Source organism: Metarhizium acridum, assembly GCF_019434415.1.
Source record: "Metarhizium acridum strain ARSEF 324 chromosome Unknown scaffold_31, whole genome shotgun sequence".
NCBI lineage: Eukaryota > Fungi > Ascomycota > Sordariomycetes > Hypocreales > Clavicipitaceae > Metarhizium > Metarhizium acridum.
The window spans coordinates 2677295-2693595 of record NW_027094018.1 but is presented as its reverse complement, the minus strand read 5'-3'; the positions used below and the strand labels follow the sequence as shown (position 1 = coordinate 2693595).

Sequence of the window (16301 nt, the reverse complement as noted above, 5' to 3'; positions counted from 1 at the left end):
TGTACTCCTCGCATGCAGATGGTTGGCTGAGCTGACCTGCTCTCGCGGGAGAGGTGCAGATGGGAGATGATATGGGCTGAGCATGCTGATGACGCAGCTGAGGAATGCGATGATACAGCATGGGCGGTTGCGAGGCGCTGGTGTCGCGGGGGGTGGAGTGAAGAGCCAGGAGGAGGCGGTTGATATTGTTCATCGTTGTCACCTTTATTGTTTCTGTGAGTCTGCTCTCGCCCCTCCCCATCTTCTTTTCGCCTATTATCGTTGTTTGGATATGGATGTGATGCTGGTCGTCTGCTGTGCTAGACGGTTCTAATTAGGTGAGTGCGCTCGTGACGATGCCCTTGATCCTTCACAATCGTTGCTCTTTTCTGCGCGACTAACACGCCGTAGATGCCTCGTTATAGAATGTCCAGTCCCCGATTGCTGCTGTTGTCACTCGTTTCTACAGCACTGGCCGCCGAGACATTCCATCGCAAATCCAACCTCACCGTCGCACTGGCTGATGTGGTGCCTGCCTGCGCGGAGGACTGCTTCATTTCGTTTCTTGACGCAAACTATGGCATTGCGCGGGGCGAAGAGATCCCGTCCCTCGAGGACCTCTGCTCCGCGGATGGCAACACGGGATTCACGATTGGGGAGGGCGCGGTGCAATGTATTGCCGCCGAGCAGAGGGTGGGAGCGTGCTCCGTCAAAGAAGCCAACTGTGAGTGTCAAGTTTGATACAAGACGGTTGATTATCGTGTATGAGGCTGTGCTGGGACTAACGGGGTTTGTTTTTCTTTTGAAAAAAGCATCGGCAATGTATAAAGCATACCAAATGTGTAGCGACCAGCCCGGCGCTCTTACACCTACCCACGGTGTCATCACGGCCACGTTGGCTGTGCCGCCGTCCGGAGGAGGACCTGTATCGTATCCCGCGCCTTCGAAAACGAAAAGGCCATTTACGAGATTGCGTCCTCCTTCGACTTTGGTCATTGACACGCATTCTCCGACATTTTCGCCGTCCTGGAGCCCCGATACCACTTTGAGAACCGCTGTCGTTAGCACCACCACGGAAACTACGGCGACCAGCTCTTCTACGGCAGAGCCTGCGGCGGCTGCCTCTGGTGGTTCCATTACGCCGGTCCAAAAGGCGGGTATCGCAGTGGGCGTAATTGGCTTTGCGGCCGTTGCCATTGGGCTTTTACTATTGTTCAGGCTGTACAGGGCGAAGAAGAAGCGCGGGGGACACACACCATTGGCGAGCTCGCCCCGGAGACGAGATTCCTGGGGATACAAGTTTGACAAGGGCCGCGGGGAGAGTAGCAGTGAGCCATCATGGATGGCGAACCCAGTCCATCCGCCGAATGATTCTAATCATGGGGCATCTGCAGCCGCAATGACCGGCGCAATAGCAATAAGGGCCGAAGCAGGGGCAAGGACACAGCAACAACCGCAACCGCAGCCGCAACCACAAGCGGCGGCATCAAAATCACCACCGCCAAGGGCGTACAACCGGTCGAGCTGGCGGCCGAGCCTCATCGGTCTCGCCTTGTCGCCCTCGCACTCCAAGCACGCTGGCCGGGGCACAACAACACCGCCGCGGCCCGTGTCGAAGCTTCTCCCCGCCAAGCCGATACTCTCCTTAGATATTCCCAAGAAGCCGCCTCCGCCGCCGCCAACACATACAACCCCGCCCCCCGGATCGTCCTCCAGGAACCAGTCAACGACAACTCCATCGCCGAAATACACACGGATCGCATCCCGGCCTCCTGTTCTACCGAAGCTGCAGATCCCGCGGGGACATGACTTGCTCCACGTCCCCAAATCAACCAACAAGCCTCGCGAAAGCACAATGACCGAGTTCGAAGAGGACGGACGTGAATCATCAACCGTCTTCTCGCCGGAATCTCAGATATGGAGCACCCCTTCAGCCGCGCCCTCGTCTGCCGCTGCCACGTGTCACGTCGTTGATAGGCATGGGAACTGGATGCCCGGTGATTCGAACATTGTGCAGGCTGCAGAACTGGAGGGCACGACGCCACTGAGTGCGCACCCCAAGCTGGCTACGAGCATGGCCATCCTCCCGGTTGGGACGAACGGCCGAGGTGAACAGCCTGGCCAAGGGGCCGCGAAACGCTCCCCTCACCGCCGCTCGTCGTCCGCGCCTATGCCACCTAATCCCGCCCAGCAGTCCATAAGGGTGGTCACCGAACCGCTCACGACATTGAAGAATGGTCAGGATAATGTCGTCCCGAGGCCCTTGTTCTCTGATATGGGAGGGAATCCTCGAAACGCGTCGGCGACTGCTGCCGCGAGGCACTCCTTCGGCCGGAGCTTGACGAGACCCCGGGCCGCGTCTGGAGATAGCGGAATCACGAACATCAGTGTTTCGTCCGACGAGGAGCATGAGCTACAGCCACCCAAGAGGATGTCGCAGGCAAACTTGTCTCCGGTAGCGGAGTCGCCCCGTTCAGGAAGCGGCAAGTCCCCGGTATCGTATCCCAAGATCCCGGGGAGAGAGAATAGCCTCCACGGCAAGGGGAGATCAGCTCAGCGGCCGAGAATGCCGATTTTATACAAGTCGGCTCACCATAGGACTGCTTCCGGAGGGATAGGAAGCAGCGTTGCCATGCTGACAGTCGGATCTTTGGCTCCGAATCCAAACCCGAACACACCCAAGGAAGCGAATAATGCTGCTAGTACAATGTCGGCAATGGCTGGGCCGGCGCCGAATGGATTCAAGCCCATTATTCCTACTACCAAGGTCACTACAGCCTCGCCGCACCAGTGGGCGAGTGCGTCTCGAGGGCCACGGCCATTGCAGAACCCGGCCCTCCTTCGAACTGGCTCTCCGACGATGCGGATTGTTGAACCTTCTCCCGAGCCTGACGACGACAGGGCTATGCTGCCGTCCGCTCGACCTCGCAACGTACAGAGTGTACAGCAGTCACAGCCTCAGAGGCAACAGACTCGATTGCAGCCTTCCCCATTCCCGGCTTCGCAGCAGCGAAGTCAACAGGTGGCGACACCGGCGGTTGAGCAGCGGCAGGAGTTCCAGGCCCGATCCAAAACACCAGCACCGGTACAAACTCAACCGTATTCTCAACCCCATCAACATCCGATACAGCCTCAACTACGGCCTCGGGCTCAGCACGAAGCATGCCTGGAGTCACAACCACAGCCACAACAGCAGCAGCAGCAGCATGTACAACAAGCTCAAGCTCAGGCTCAAGCTCAAACAAACCCGGTGCGACAAAGCCAGCAACGACATATTGCTCCTTCATACCAACCTCAAGTCCATCAACACCAAATTCACCCGGAGAAAGGGTCTTTCCCACACCAGCAACACGGACAAGCAACACAACCTCACCTTCAGGTCCAACCACTCCCTTCACAACAGGAGAACCAACAACCCCCCCTATCCCAAGTCCCTCCTGTGCAAGCTCACCCAGAAAAGGGAGCTGCCCAACTGCAAAAAGAACAACCACCTCAACGAGACACTCGGCCACAACCGCCACCGAGAGACAACAACCCACGACAAGAGAAGACGCAACTACAACAACCCTCAAGACAACAAACCCAAAGGCCAGACGCTCCCAACTGGATCCCCGGCCTGCCCGCACATCCTCACCCCCTCCGCCGCCCCCAGCACACAAGCACACTCTGGCTACCGCCGCAAGCCCGCAAGCGCAACTCCCGCAGGAAGAGGAAGACGATCGAGACAGAGCCAGACCATCACGGGCAGTCTCCCATGCGGCCTCTGCGGCGACAACCCGCGCACCCGCCGCCGCAATCGCAATTCCAAGCCCGGCAGTCCTTCCAAACCGCCCCGTCCCAACCACAGCAGAACCAACAACAACAACAACAACACCCTGCAATTCCACCGTCCAGAGCCCGCCAGCCCATCCCCCAACACCAACAACCACAAGACCAAACGGCAGCAAGTCCAAGCCAACAACAGGTGTACACCCACCGGCCCCAGCAATACGCCTGCCCATACCCTGACCCACGGCCCTGTCCAAACCAGGGCCCAAGACATCAATATCCCCCTTCCTACCCTCGCCAACAACAACCACAAGGCCAACCTCGACCACACTTCCAGCAACCTCCACAAGAACAGAACTTCCAGCAGCAGCAGCAGCAGCAGCAGCAACCCCAGGTCTCCATCGTCGCCAAGCGACTCGGACACGATCGGGCCGTCAACATGTCCATATCAACGGACTGCACCTCCTCGGCGAGCAGTTCGAATAACCGGCACCGCGCCAGCGGCGGGCCCATGTATTTATCTCCAGAGGTCATCACCCCTCGCGGGTCTTCGGGGGACTTGCCTTCGACGCCGACGTGGCTGCCTAGGCTGACGCCCACGAGGCGAGGTGCTGATTTGTACCTCAACGTTCAGTAAAGCGGACAAGCATGACAATTTTTTTTCTTTTTTTTTGCATTTTCGTTTCCCACGCATAACTAGCAAGTTCGCATTGTAAAACAGACTTTCCTTAATGTCGGCATTTAAAAATGTGAGAGGAGCGTTTGATTCAGACATGAAAAGAGAAGCAAGAGCATTTGGCGCAAATTAGGCGTCTCTTATTTGGATGGCATAGGTTCTTGTATGATACTATCAAAGAGGAGTATAGGACCGATAATGGAAATTGGTTATCCCGTGCACTCAATCTGTACCTCACTGTTTCTCTTCACAAAGTCTTTGACCTCATTACCCAACTCAACGCTTTCCTCGCCGCCTCCTGTTGCCATCGATTCCTTCATCCGAGGTCCGGCTCAGCGCACACTCTCGCCTGCCACGCTTTCCCTGGTCCTCCAAGGTTCTCATCTCTATTTGATGACCGGCGTCGCTGCTCTCGTCTGTACGACACAACCTTCTTGCACTCCGTTTTTTTCCGTGCCAGAGTTCATGTGCGTCCTTTCTGAAGTCGCTCAGTTGGTCATCCAAAGCATCCATTCCTTGGTCCCATGCTTCTCTGTTGAGATGAGCACCAGCGTCAATCAACTTATTCTTCTTCCGGATCTCCTGCCAACGGGTCATGCTACCGAGCTCAAAAATATTCATACGGCGTTTTTTGCTAGTTGGGTTTCCAATCATAGCCGGCCGCCACGCCCTCTCCTCATCAAGTATCGCTTGTGAGTTATTAGGCATGGAGACTCGTCTAATGGTCGAACGTCGACGGGCTTCTACCAATCTATCCATTTCTTGTGACTTGGATTTCGGGACGATTTGAACTTCAGTAAAGCGAAGAAGAACGACAAGCAACAAAACAGTCAATATGAGCAGGATCCCCGCTACCACGCCTGTAGAAACTTGCTGCCCTAGTGTTCTGGTCACATGGCCGCCCAGAGCGGTAGAACCAGCAGCTAAGAAGAATGCTAGGGAATGTATAGACGCAAATCCTGCCGAGACACGTGGGAACGATGAGTAATTGGTTCTCTTCTGATTTCTGCCGGAACCGCCTCTTTGGCGTCCAGTCATTCCTGGAGATAAATCAGAGCAATCAAAAGCCTCCATGACCAACCCATTACATTCTGAGATGGCAAGACTGGAAAAGAATCCAACAAATCCTGAAAAGGTTGTCGGTATGCTGACGTGTATTGGTGGTCCCGACGATACGACTGCATAACAAATTCCAGCTACAGGCAAGAGAAGTGTAAAGACAGTCCGACGAACCAGGTGAGATGACCAAGCGACTTTTCTGTCCAGTGTGGCTAAATTGCTGTTCAACTGAGCTTGACGAGACCGCGAGAATAAATTGGCTTTTTGGAATGGTATTGCAAGAAGTGCACCCAACGCCATGCATCCAACGAATAAACTAACTTCAGTGGGCTGCATGTGATAAAACCGGGAAACAAGTGATCCCAAAAGGATGACAATCAAGACCGCCTGAGCGTAAATCCAGGCAGAGTACACTGTCAGGACCGCAAATCCTGGCTGGCGTAGCATTTCACAGCTAAGTGCGATGCCATGATACACCTCCTGTCCCCACCATTTGGGGCCCGTCTTCACTCGATGCATCATGATTTCGCCGCGAGCTACTCGCCGCGAGATGTCTTCTCCAGTTCGGACTTCAGCCACGGAACGTCGATACGCTGATCGGCGAACCTCGGGACAGACAACGTTGAGAAAAAGCACAATGGCAATAATGATGATGCTGACATAGAACCCCCAAGCTGGAGGGTAATTGTCGATAATGCCGGCACCAACTAGAAACCCAAGTCCCAGGGACCCAATCCAACACCAAGTCCAGATGCCTAACCATACACCCATGCCTCCGCCATGCCGCCGGGCATCAAAGTCATCGACGACTTCCTGATGAGGGTTGCAGCTCATGAGAGAGGCTCCAAACAAGTCGGTCAGGATGGAGTGAAAGTTCATACTCGCAAACCCAAGAGAGGCTCCCATGAGCGTCCTGCTGGCCAGTAAAGCGCATCTCCATGAAATAGCATTTCTGAGCCTCTGAGCATTGACGGCAAGGGCTTGAGGAAATAAAAGGGGCATAGCTAAGACCAAGCTGGAAAGAATATACGGCTTTCGTCCATGCAACAAAGGCAATGGCCAGAGGAAAAATGTTGGCAGGGCTAGGCCGAGGAAGCAGCCGGTGTTCCCATGGACTATTACATGAGACTGGTCAATGACATAGTATTGAATAGAAGGAACCAAACCGGAATATATTCCCAATATAATCCCAATTAGTCCCGTGCTTATGCATGCCACGGATGCGACAAATCGCTTTCGAAGAGGTGACTAGTCTCGAGCAATGGGTTGCCGCCTATGTGACTTTGCAAGACTAAATCCTTGAGCTCCTCTTAGGCTGACGTGCGATCGCCGGCGAAGAATAATACCATGCTCTGTGTGTAAAGGTCTACCAGCAATATCCCGCTCGGGAAGAATGTCTTCGCCAGCAGCTAGCTCTCGGTGTGTTGGATGAGGATGACTTGCATGGGCATGATCCGGCTTCGTGGTTCCGTTGCCGGGTCGTGTTTCTTCAGACGGCTTTTCGAGATCTGCCGTGAATTCCCTTGCTTGATTTGTCTCAAGTTTTTGAATAGCTCGAGATATTTCTTGGGTTCCGTTTTTGAGTTGCCCTGCGAAAACTGTGTTCAATTCCTTGCCGGACTTTCTACGGGGAATTTTCAATGCAACTCTCTGTCCAAGGCCCTGAACGATTTCCTGGCTAATCCCCCCCTCGTAAGGGTGAGTTTTAAGCAACTCGTGGGGTCCTGAGTGTAGTTGGGCGTTGGGTGATCTTCCGGTATGACATTGGACCGTCTCGTATTCAGCGACTGCCGGACCTAAATCGCCACCACTCCCATCCACACTTGGTGAAGCAAATGTAGCTCGAGAACCGTTGCCTTTTGCCACTCGGTTTCCAGTGCCTTGATATTGAGAACGACCGCTTATGGATTGCTGCTTATATGCATCTTGTTCCCCAGTGGCAGCTGGGTGATCGACAACCTGCATTGCAATTGCCAATGCCTCGTTGAGGAGCTTCTCTAGGTCGCTAACTGCACGTTTAAACCCAATGCGGTCAATCCTTGGCAATTGGTTTTCAGGCGGTACGGAAAACCTGCCTTGCGATTTTGAGGAGGTAGTGCAAGACCGTATTGCCTTTAGTTCAGGCAATGTATTAGACTTTTGAGTATTTTGACCAGGCCGCCTTGTGTACTTTGGTGAATACGTTGGGGGATATCTCAATACATCCTTCAGCCATTGGGTTGTGCGCTTATAATCGAACATGGAGGTTGCAGTCTGGGCGTGACCCGAAGAGCCGTGTGAACCTGGGGCCTGAGTCTGCTGATCTTTGCCTTGAGAGCGATCATCCGAGTCCGTCATAAAATAGGACCTTCCATTCTGACTACTTTGCCGCAGAAATTCCACGCTTGGTCCGACTTTGGAGATAGAACTGTGTCCATGGTGTTGGAGATTGCTCGCGATTTCCCTCTGGAAAGCAGGACGGATCTTGGAGACGGGTACTGGGGCATGAAGTATGTGAGAATGTGATTCAGGAGTTGCATGTCTTCCAGCAAATGAACCAAACTTCCTAGCCTTTGTCACATGTTCTTCCAGCTGTGCATTTGAGGAAGGGTATTTAGGGCCAATCGCCTTGTCCAATGTTTCCCAGTTTATTTCGGACAATTGCAACTTGAACGTTCGGGAAGGCGCGTCATTGGTACTTTCCGGTGCTTCGCAATGTGACGGACCGCCATCATTAGAAGACCCAGGCCTTCTATCCAAGGAATTGAGCGCCTTATCGGTGGTGAAACATAAGTTGTATGATGTGGGACAATCTTCTATTGAGTGATCACCACTTGCCGGAGGCGCAATGTTTCTCGCTGAGGATGAGTGATGGTGGCCCTTATGCGACCCAACAGTACTGAACGAGTCGTCTCTGCACAAAACCTCGTTGACAATAGAGTCAAACCGGGGCTCAGTAGCGGGTTGAACTTTTGGGCCGAAAGTTGGGTAGTTCACGGTTCGCATGTCCAGGTTTGGCTCCAAGGCGAATGGACGAACCTTGGATACCGGTATTGGTAAGTCAATGTAGAGAATGTCGGCTATTTCCCCTGAAACTTTCTCCGCTATTTGACCAGATAAATCCTTGCCCTCGACTTCAAAGAGTCTATTGACCTTACCGACCTCTAGACGACTAGAGTATCCATTTTCATTGTCCGCAGTGGTGTGTGAATCCCCTGCAGAGTTGTCCTGGGGCGACATTTCCCGAATGTTATTGAAAGAATCAGTTGTCGATTGCTGGGATACCAGGTTGTCATCCGGAGAATGCCCCATGCATACCTTCTTCTCCGCTGGGTCTAATGAAGTAACGGGTTGGTGACTTTGCTTCAAATTTAGCCCCTAGCTATCTCCGTGTGCGACAGATTGATGTGTTGGACAATTTTCTTCCGCTGGTCGAACTTTAGAAACGAAACTATGCCCAGGGTGTTCTGCCATAAGTCTGGACTCATGTGGAGAATGGGAAACGATTTCGGGTGATTGGATCACACCATCTCCTGCCGCTATAGCTTCGAAGTCTGGTGCTGAATTAGCCATCGATGGAGAGGATGTCGGTTTGAGGACCTGGCTAGGTCGGTGATGTTTGACTAACCCGACAATTAGCATAACACAAGAACCCATCTCTAGCAAGTAGAAGATACTAACTTCGAAGTAAAGAACTCGATGTCAATGGCTCAGGCTCTTCCGTCCAATGAACCTTGTCATCCACAGGCCCACAGGTTCTCCGTAGAGGATCTTTGACTTTGTCTTGTACTGTGACTCTTTGGTTTTTAGTCCCTAACTGTGAGACTCTTGTGGGCACCAGCGTTGCTATTGTATTGCGTACGGCACAACTCTTTTGATGAGTAGCCTGAAGCGCTCGGCTGGTGACTGATTGACTACTTTTCTCAGCAGGACCTGGAACTCGGCTATGGGTAGTAGTCGCGGCTTTTATATCAATGATACAGAGGTGCCTCTCCTCGCCACTAGCGAGCGACAGCGAAGGTCGACTACTCGGGGGTGGTGTTTTGTCAAAATCGCCCGTGTCCCCAGGCGTGTCCTCGTAGGGCTCGTAGGCATGTGGATGGCCGAGAAGCGCAGGGAACATCCCGAGAAGCCCTGTTGCCGCAAATACAATGCTGAAAAATAGACACTGAAGCCGTAGAGTCGCAGTTTAATGGGGACCAGGCGAACTTGTTGACTCGAAAAATGTGGTGTAATTTTGCCTGTGAGGAGGGAGAGAAGCACGTCCGATACAATAGATGCATATACAGTAAGGTTGCCGTCAGGGTTTGATAAGATACTGAACTAAATTGGACAGATAAGAATGATGCTGGAGTATATTCAATCCGTAGCAAGGAATCTAAGCAGGGCAAAGGTACGGAAAGAGGCGCCAAAAGGGAGGCGAGGAAAAGAGAGGATGAAGATGGCGGCGGTTCGGTAAGGGGACGGTTGGGATGAAGTGAATGATGGAGTAAGACGAGCCTCTACAAGGTTCGCTTCGGATGTTGTGATATTTACCAATGCGACGCGATGCGGCCAGCCTTGATTGTGTTGCACCTGCGTGTTCTGTCGACCTCGGAAGCGAATCAAGACTGTGAAATATGAAGGCACGCGAAGGCGCAAGGTGCCTTCTACGACTTTCAAGGCTGCTGCCAGTAACAGAGCTTCAATGCCCTTTCGCGCGTTACTGGAGGTCGCATTACCCGCACGAGCGGAAGGAGCGACGCCTTCGCACACTTTCTTGATTTTGAAAAGTGACTGGCAGAACTTGAGCTGAGCAAACCGTCCACACGCCCTAACAGGTACACATCTACATTCCGTCCCCCTCACAGAAAAAATTGAAGATTCGAACTGGATCTACTAACCGGTCGGCCCACGCTGGGCCAGGACATGCATCATCACTCCAATCCCTGAACCCTGGCGCCTCATGCTGCAATATCTGGCGGATCAATTCAACCACCTACCTAATAGGTGAGCAAACTCCCGACTGTCAACTTTCAACATCGGACGACTCAGCCCAGCACACGCGAGCATCAGTCCCCGACACGGCCTCATCCCTGGTACATTACCAGACCCGGGCGGAGGGCGCCAAGCGGCTATTTTCCCTCTTCCCTTTCCCGCCGTCCGCGAAACCACAGGGCGTCGCCGGAGTGACGTACCTGTCGCTAGCGAGTAGCGCGCCGGTGAATCCAACAAATCAGGTCCCGTGCTGACCCTCCTCTCTGCTCGGCACTCGAGCAAAATACCTAGGGTACGTAGCAGGAGGCATAGACTAGGACATGCCAACATCCAGGCCGCCCAATCAGGCAAACTGTCCAGTACGTGCTTAGTTCAGCCGAAGGCTGACTCTACATTAATCCATAAGTTTTCCGAATAATGAGGGTTTGGTGCAGGCTTGACAAATAAGTTTCTATTGGTCCAAATTTTGTATGGGAAATCGCGAAAGAAGGCTGGATTGGTTGGTGGCTCTAGAAAAGTGGGTAAAGGACAGCCACCGTCTGTCGGTGCTTCTTTGTTTACTTCTCTGTTTACAATCGTTTACAATCGTTTACAATCGTTTACAATCGCTAAATTTGCCCAGCGATCTGTTCGTTTGCTTGGCCAGCAGCCTTTCTTCCATTATTGAAACAGATGTACCGCATGGTTGGGTATGGATTATGATTCTAGGGGTAATATTAGTCCTAGATCTGAATTGGCAGTCCATTGCCCGTCTTGCGACCGAACAAAATCACCAAGTAATTTCGTTAGCAGGAGGAAATCTGCCAATCCAACTACAACCTGTCTGGAATGCCGGGACCACCGCAATTCCGAGGTAACTGACACCATTGATATACTATATATGCCTCCCTAACCTGATCAAGCGTGCCAGGTCCAAAGGTGCCGTCCTTGCATTGAGAAAGCTGGCTGTCCGTCCTACCTCAGCTGAGAGATCTGCCCCGAAAAGAACCGACAGAGACGCTGGCCTATCGCCTCCTAACCAGAGATCTGGAACCCAACCTACATCGCCAGAGAAGCTACGGCAACAACATACAGCTAGGAGTTTGTTCGGAGAGCCAGGCAGCCAGCCGCAGATAGTGCTGGGGACGCCGATCCCACCAACCCAAGCGAGCTCGCGGCTCTTCCGGGCTCTAGCTCCCTCACCGCCTGTGCCGCCCTCGACCGATCCTGTCGCCTCACATTCTGATCCATCTACTGTCCGAAGCAGCACGACTGGTGTGGACTACTCTTACCTGGCTGTTAGGTTCCACAAGGGCGGGAAGGACTCGCAAGATGATGCCTCCAAGGCCGGCGCCAGGGCCAAGCAGGCCACTATTCGGCGCGACCATCGTTCACGACGCCGTGCAGGGGAGGCTGTGTCACTAACTCCCACAATCTCTCAACTCGGCGTCTTTGAAGGTTCTGATGGTCCTGGAGAAGGTATCCTTGTGCTGTGGTCCCGGCAGTTTGTTCAAGCTAACCACGGAACGTAGCTGGGAGTCAAGATCGACTACAGGCAAATGAGCTCCCAGATGGGGATGGAATGACCAAGGAAGCGGATGACAGGGGACAGTTCTCTGAATCTGATGTTGACGTCGAGGACTATTTCAACTTGCTGCTTTCACCTGCTCGACCACGGAAGTACCTCGAACACCTAGGGGTAGAGTCTGATTCCGATCTAGGGGACGAAGACGGGAACGATAATAGCAATGCCTTGGACGAAAGCCCTCTTCGCTATTGCTCGCGGCAGCCTTCCAGAAAGTCAGGGCCTCGTCGCCGTGCTCGCCGTGGTCCTGCCCCTGGTACAGGAGGGCGGCCAAAAAAATCTCAAAGGCAAACTCGATCGTCGGGGCCGCCACGACGGTACCGGAGTCCAGTGATGATTCCACCTGAAGAATCGGCCGTATTTCACGCACAAGATCCGGTGTGGAATGGGGACCTGGACGCTTGCGCCTTGACCTGTCGTGATAAAGCAATCCTCCGTGAGTTCTGGACAAAGCTGGACAATGACCAAATGCAATTTTGTGGTCGATGTCAAGAGCGTTGGTTCCAGATGAAGATCGATTCTGATGGCATTTGTGCGCGTTGCTGTCGAAAGGATGATAAACGCGGCCCTGAAGAGCCGTACTTCTTCTCTGTGGACAACCAGTTGGATTTTGGCTCCGTACCGACTCAATTGCCTCAGCTTACACCTACTGAAGAGTCTTTAATAGGCCGTGTTCACGTCCACGTGAATATTATGCTTGTGCGGGGCCAGCAGTACAAATATCGGGGACATGTTGTTCACTTTCTCCGCGAGGTTGGCTTGGTGTACAACCAACTCCCGCTTTTGCCGCGGGAGTTGAACACTGTATTACTCCGTCCTTCCAATACGTCGTCCCATGCAAACCTTAGCCGGCAATTCACCCGCCAGTTCCGTGTACGCCGCCAGCCAGTTGCCATATGGCTTAACTACCTCCGGCGCCATCATCCTGGCTATCGATGCATCGTCATCGACGAAGAGCGGCTGAGTCAATTGCCTCAAGATGGCAATGTCCTGGACGACATCCCCCAGAGCCAGGTGGAGGCTGCCGAAGTTGGACCCGAGGAAGATGAGGAGGCAGAACCGGACCTGGAGGACGAGGCTGCGGTGCCGGACCTTTTGGCCAAGGACACGGAGCTCGATGCTCTGCGGTCTATTCTTGCCGGAGAACCAGAAGCTGAACCAAGGCTTTCCACAAGCTTCCAGGAGCAGGTGCAGCACGAGCTGCAGCTTCCGAATATACGGCGCACACCCATTAATGAGTTCAATCGCTCTCATGCCCTACTCTCCTTAGCTTTTCCCTGCCTCTTTCCTGACGGGAGAGCCGACTTTGTTGAGCCTCGGCTACGGTCAATCGACTACAAGGACTACATCGAGCACGCGATGCGCTGGCATGACGGGCGTTTTGCACGCCACCCGACCTTCCGCTTCGTCGCCTTCAATACTCTGATGCGGTCACAGGCCCGTGCACGGTCCAAATTCTTCGTGAAGCAACACGATGGTAGTCATGAACCGCTCACACGGGAGCAGCTTGTTCAGGCACTGGAGCACAGCGAGGACCCTGAGGCGCAGGTGCTAATCAACTCAATCACAAGACATGCGGTACCTATTCGCGGCACGCGCCCCTTCTGGAACAGGAAGAGGCAGGACCTCGAGGCCTATGCCTACAACCTTGGATGTCCTGGTGCATTCATCACATTCAGCCCGGCAGATTTACACTGGCGGAGTCTCTACCAGCACATGCCCCGATATGATGAATGGCTGGCTGCGTCCGAGTCCGAGAGGATGGGTCTCTCGCGCCAACTTTTGCGTCAGAATCCTCACATTGCTGCTTTCCATTTCTACCGCCGATACTGTTTCTTTCGAGATATCGTGTTAAGCAAGAAGTTCAACATTACGGATTACTGGGATCGGTATGAATGGCAAGGGCGTGGCAGTCCGCACAACCATGGCCTGTACTGGATGGAGAATTGCCCAAGAGTCGACATGGTGGATGAAGCCGCTCGTGATGTTTTTGCACGCACGTGGGGATTCCACATCACTGCCATCAATCCTGAGCCGACTAGGACTATGCCCCAGGGTGAGGGTAACCCCCTGAGCGTAGATCCACTGAGTACAGAACTGACATTCCTGCGTCTCTCACAAATCGTCAACCGCTGCCAGCGCCACAGATGCAATACCACATACTGCTTACGCGTAAGGAAGAGAACCGTTGATCTGGCGAGGGATATGGAAGGCGCTGCTGCAGATATCGAGGCGGCCAATGCGGCCAATCCAGAGCGGGAGTGTCGTTTTGACTTTCCTCGTGCCTTGCGGGAGCTGGCCGCAGTGATCAGGAAGGAAGGCAAGTCGTACTATGTCTTCGAGGCGGCGCGGAATGACAACCTCATGAATCACTTCAATCCCGCCATTATACTAGGCTGGCTAGCCAATATCGACATATCTCCTTGCACCAGCCTACAGGCGGTTATTACGTACGCTGCCAAGTATTGCAGCAAATCTGAGAAGAAGACTGAGCCTTACTGTAAGCTTGCAGACCAGGTTTTGCCGCACACGGCACACCTTCAGCCGCTATTATCCTTCTCCTCTCGCCTGATGAATAAGCTGATTGCCGAGAGAGATTACTCGGCGCAGGAGATTTCCCATCTTCTCCTTAACATTCCTCTGCAGGAAGGCACGCGGATGGTGGTCTCTGTCGACTGCCGTCCTTTGGAGCAACATGCACGTTCGTATCGCGTGGATGAAGATGTCAACGAGACCGTCGGCAGCTACAGGAGGTATCTCGAGAGAAATGACCAGCACGAGGATGCAACTTACCTCGAGTACCTGCAATCGTATAATCTCAAGACGTGGAGGAGACTCGCTGCCAACGCGAAGAAGAGAGTCCTGTCTTACTTTCCTCGATACAGGTCCGTGGAGGCATCTCCCCAGTTTGGTGACTTCTGCCGTGTTAAATTGATGATGGCTCATCCGCATCGCTCTCCAGAGGAGTTGCTCACCGTGGGCGGGCAGCGGTTCGATTCCTTCGCGGCTGCGTACAGGTTTTGCAGAGAGCAGCACCGTGACACCCATGCGGACGATCATTATGGGGAGCCAGATACAAATGAATTGAGGGCTGAGGACGACGAATTTGAGCTTGAGGTCCATGAAGAGCCCATTGTGGATGAAGACTGGCATGAACTCGCCCGCATGCTTCCCGACCGCCCGCTGGAGGAAGAGGATATCGACATGCTCGGCCGCCGAGACATCGACATCAATTATGATTGGACCCCTCACGTTGGACGGTATACTGATGACGGTATTCTCAAGGGCGACTACTGGAAGCAACGCAAGGCGGCAAACCGCCTTGACCTTGATGTGGATCATCAGCCCTTGGAAGCTCGAGATTCCCTAAACCGGGATCAGCGCTTAGTATACGATACCGTGATGGACCACTTCCTGAATCAGGAACCCTCTCAGTTGCTGCTCCATGTGGATGGTGGAGGTGGTACCGGGAAGTCATACCTCATTAATTTGCTCTCCGCGCACCTCCAAGCCGCTGCTGCCGGGAGAGGGACACCTGTTTGGCGTGCCGCGCCCACTGGCGTCGCGGGAAATCAGATATCGGGCACTACTTTGCACTCCCTGTTACACCTTCCAATCAACAAGGACTTCAAGCCCCTCTCGCCCACTGACATGGCCCAGCTCCAGAAGAAGCTGAAGGACATCAACTACCTGATCATCGATGAGAAGAGCATGCTGGGACTGCGACAGCTTTCTTGGATCGATGACCGCCTGCGCGAGGCGTTCCCGAGTAGGAATGAGGAGTTCTTTGGTAGTCTTAACATCCTTCTGGTTGGCGACTTCTTCCAGCTTCCACCCGTGCTACAGAAGCCGCTCTATTACGATAAAGAGGTGCAGGGAGTGGAGATCAAAGGCAGGAACGCATATAGACGCTTCGATAAATCAGTCTTCTTGAAGGTTGTCCAACGGCAACGGGGCGACGATCAGAAGGCGTTTCGCACAGCTCTCGAGGAATTGCGGCTCCTCCAACTGTCAGTCGAGTCCTGGAAACTCCTTTCCGGTCGAGTACAGGCGAAGCTAGATGATCTGGAGGTCGCCAGGTTCGCCAACGCCTTGCGAGTATACGCCACGAAAGATAGGGTGAACGAATATAACCACTACCACCTCGACCGCCTCGGCCGGCCAGTCATTCAGGTCAAGGCTAAGAATGTCGGCCTTGGCGCGGCTGCGGCGCCTGATGACAAGGCGGGCAACCTTGCGAAGCAGATCCCTATATGCATTGGCGCCCGTCTGATGCTGACATCTAACCTTTGGCAGCCA

The 16301-nt window shown here is 53.6% G+C and overlaps 3 protein-coding genes across 4 annotated transcripts; 1 reads left to right on the top strand and 2 right to left on the bottom strand.

Annotated features, from left to right (window-relative positions):
• Window positions 1-272: 272 nt before the first annotated feature.
• On the top strand, window positions 273-6478 carry J3458_005703 (uncharacterized protein). Of its 2 annotated transcripts, XM_066118953.1 has the most exons (3): window positions 273-317; window positions 391-703; window positions 792-6478. In XM_066118953.1, exons 2-3 carry the CDS (start codon window positions 391-393, stop codon window positions 4382-4384), a joined length of 3906 nt encoding a protein of 1301 aa, XP_065976474.1. In that variant the 5' UTR covers window positions 273-317; the 3' UTR covers window positions 4385-6478. The 2 variants fall into 2 exon arrangements, with proteins under 2 accessions (XP_065976474.1, XP_065976473.1); XM_066118952.1 differs by lacking the exon at window positions 273-317 and having other exon boundaries at window positions 683-6478.
• On the bottom strand, window positions 4700-6388 carry J3458_005702 (uncharacterized protein; the record flags this gene model as incomplete). Its single annotated transcript, XM_066118951.1, has 1 exon — window positions 4700-6388. The coding sequence occupies one exon, from the start codon at window positions 6386-6388 to the stop codon at window positions 4700-4702; it is 1689 nt and encodes a 562-aa protein (XP_065976475.1).
• Window positions 6479-6730: 252 nt separating the features above from the next.
• On the bottom strand, window positions 6731-9337 carry J3458_005701 (uncharacterized protein; the record flags this gene model as incomplete). Its single annotated transcript, XM_066118950.1, has 2 exons — window positions 9143-9337; window positions 6731-9084 (listed from the first exon to the last, which is right to left on the bottom strand). The coding sequence occupies exon 2, from the start codon at window positions 8771-8773 to the stop codon at window positions 6731-6733; it is 2043 nt and encodes a 680-aa protein (XP_065976472.1). The 5' UTR covers window positions 8774-9084; window positions 9143-9337.
• Between the last annotated feature and the right edge of the window lie 6964 nt (window positions 9338-16301).

Bases quoted from the DNA above. Each gene is read 5' to 3' on its own strand.
- J3458_005703 (XM_066118953.1), top strand. From the start codon at position 391: ATGCCTCGTTATAGAATGTCCAGTCCCCGATTGCTGCTGTTGTCACTC. The intron at 704-791 runs GTGAGTGTCAAG...TTTTGAAAAAAG, and splicing joins CTCCGTCAAAGAAGCCAACT to CATCGGCAATGTATAAAGCA.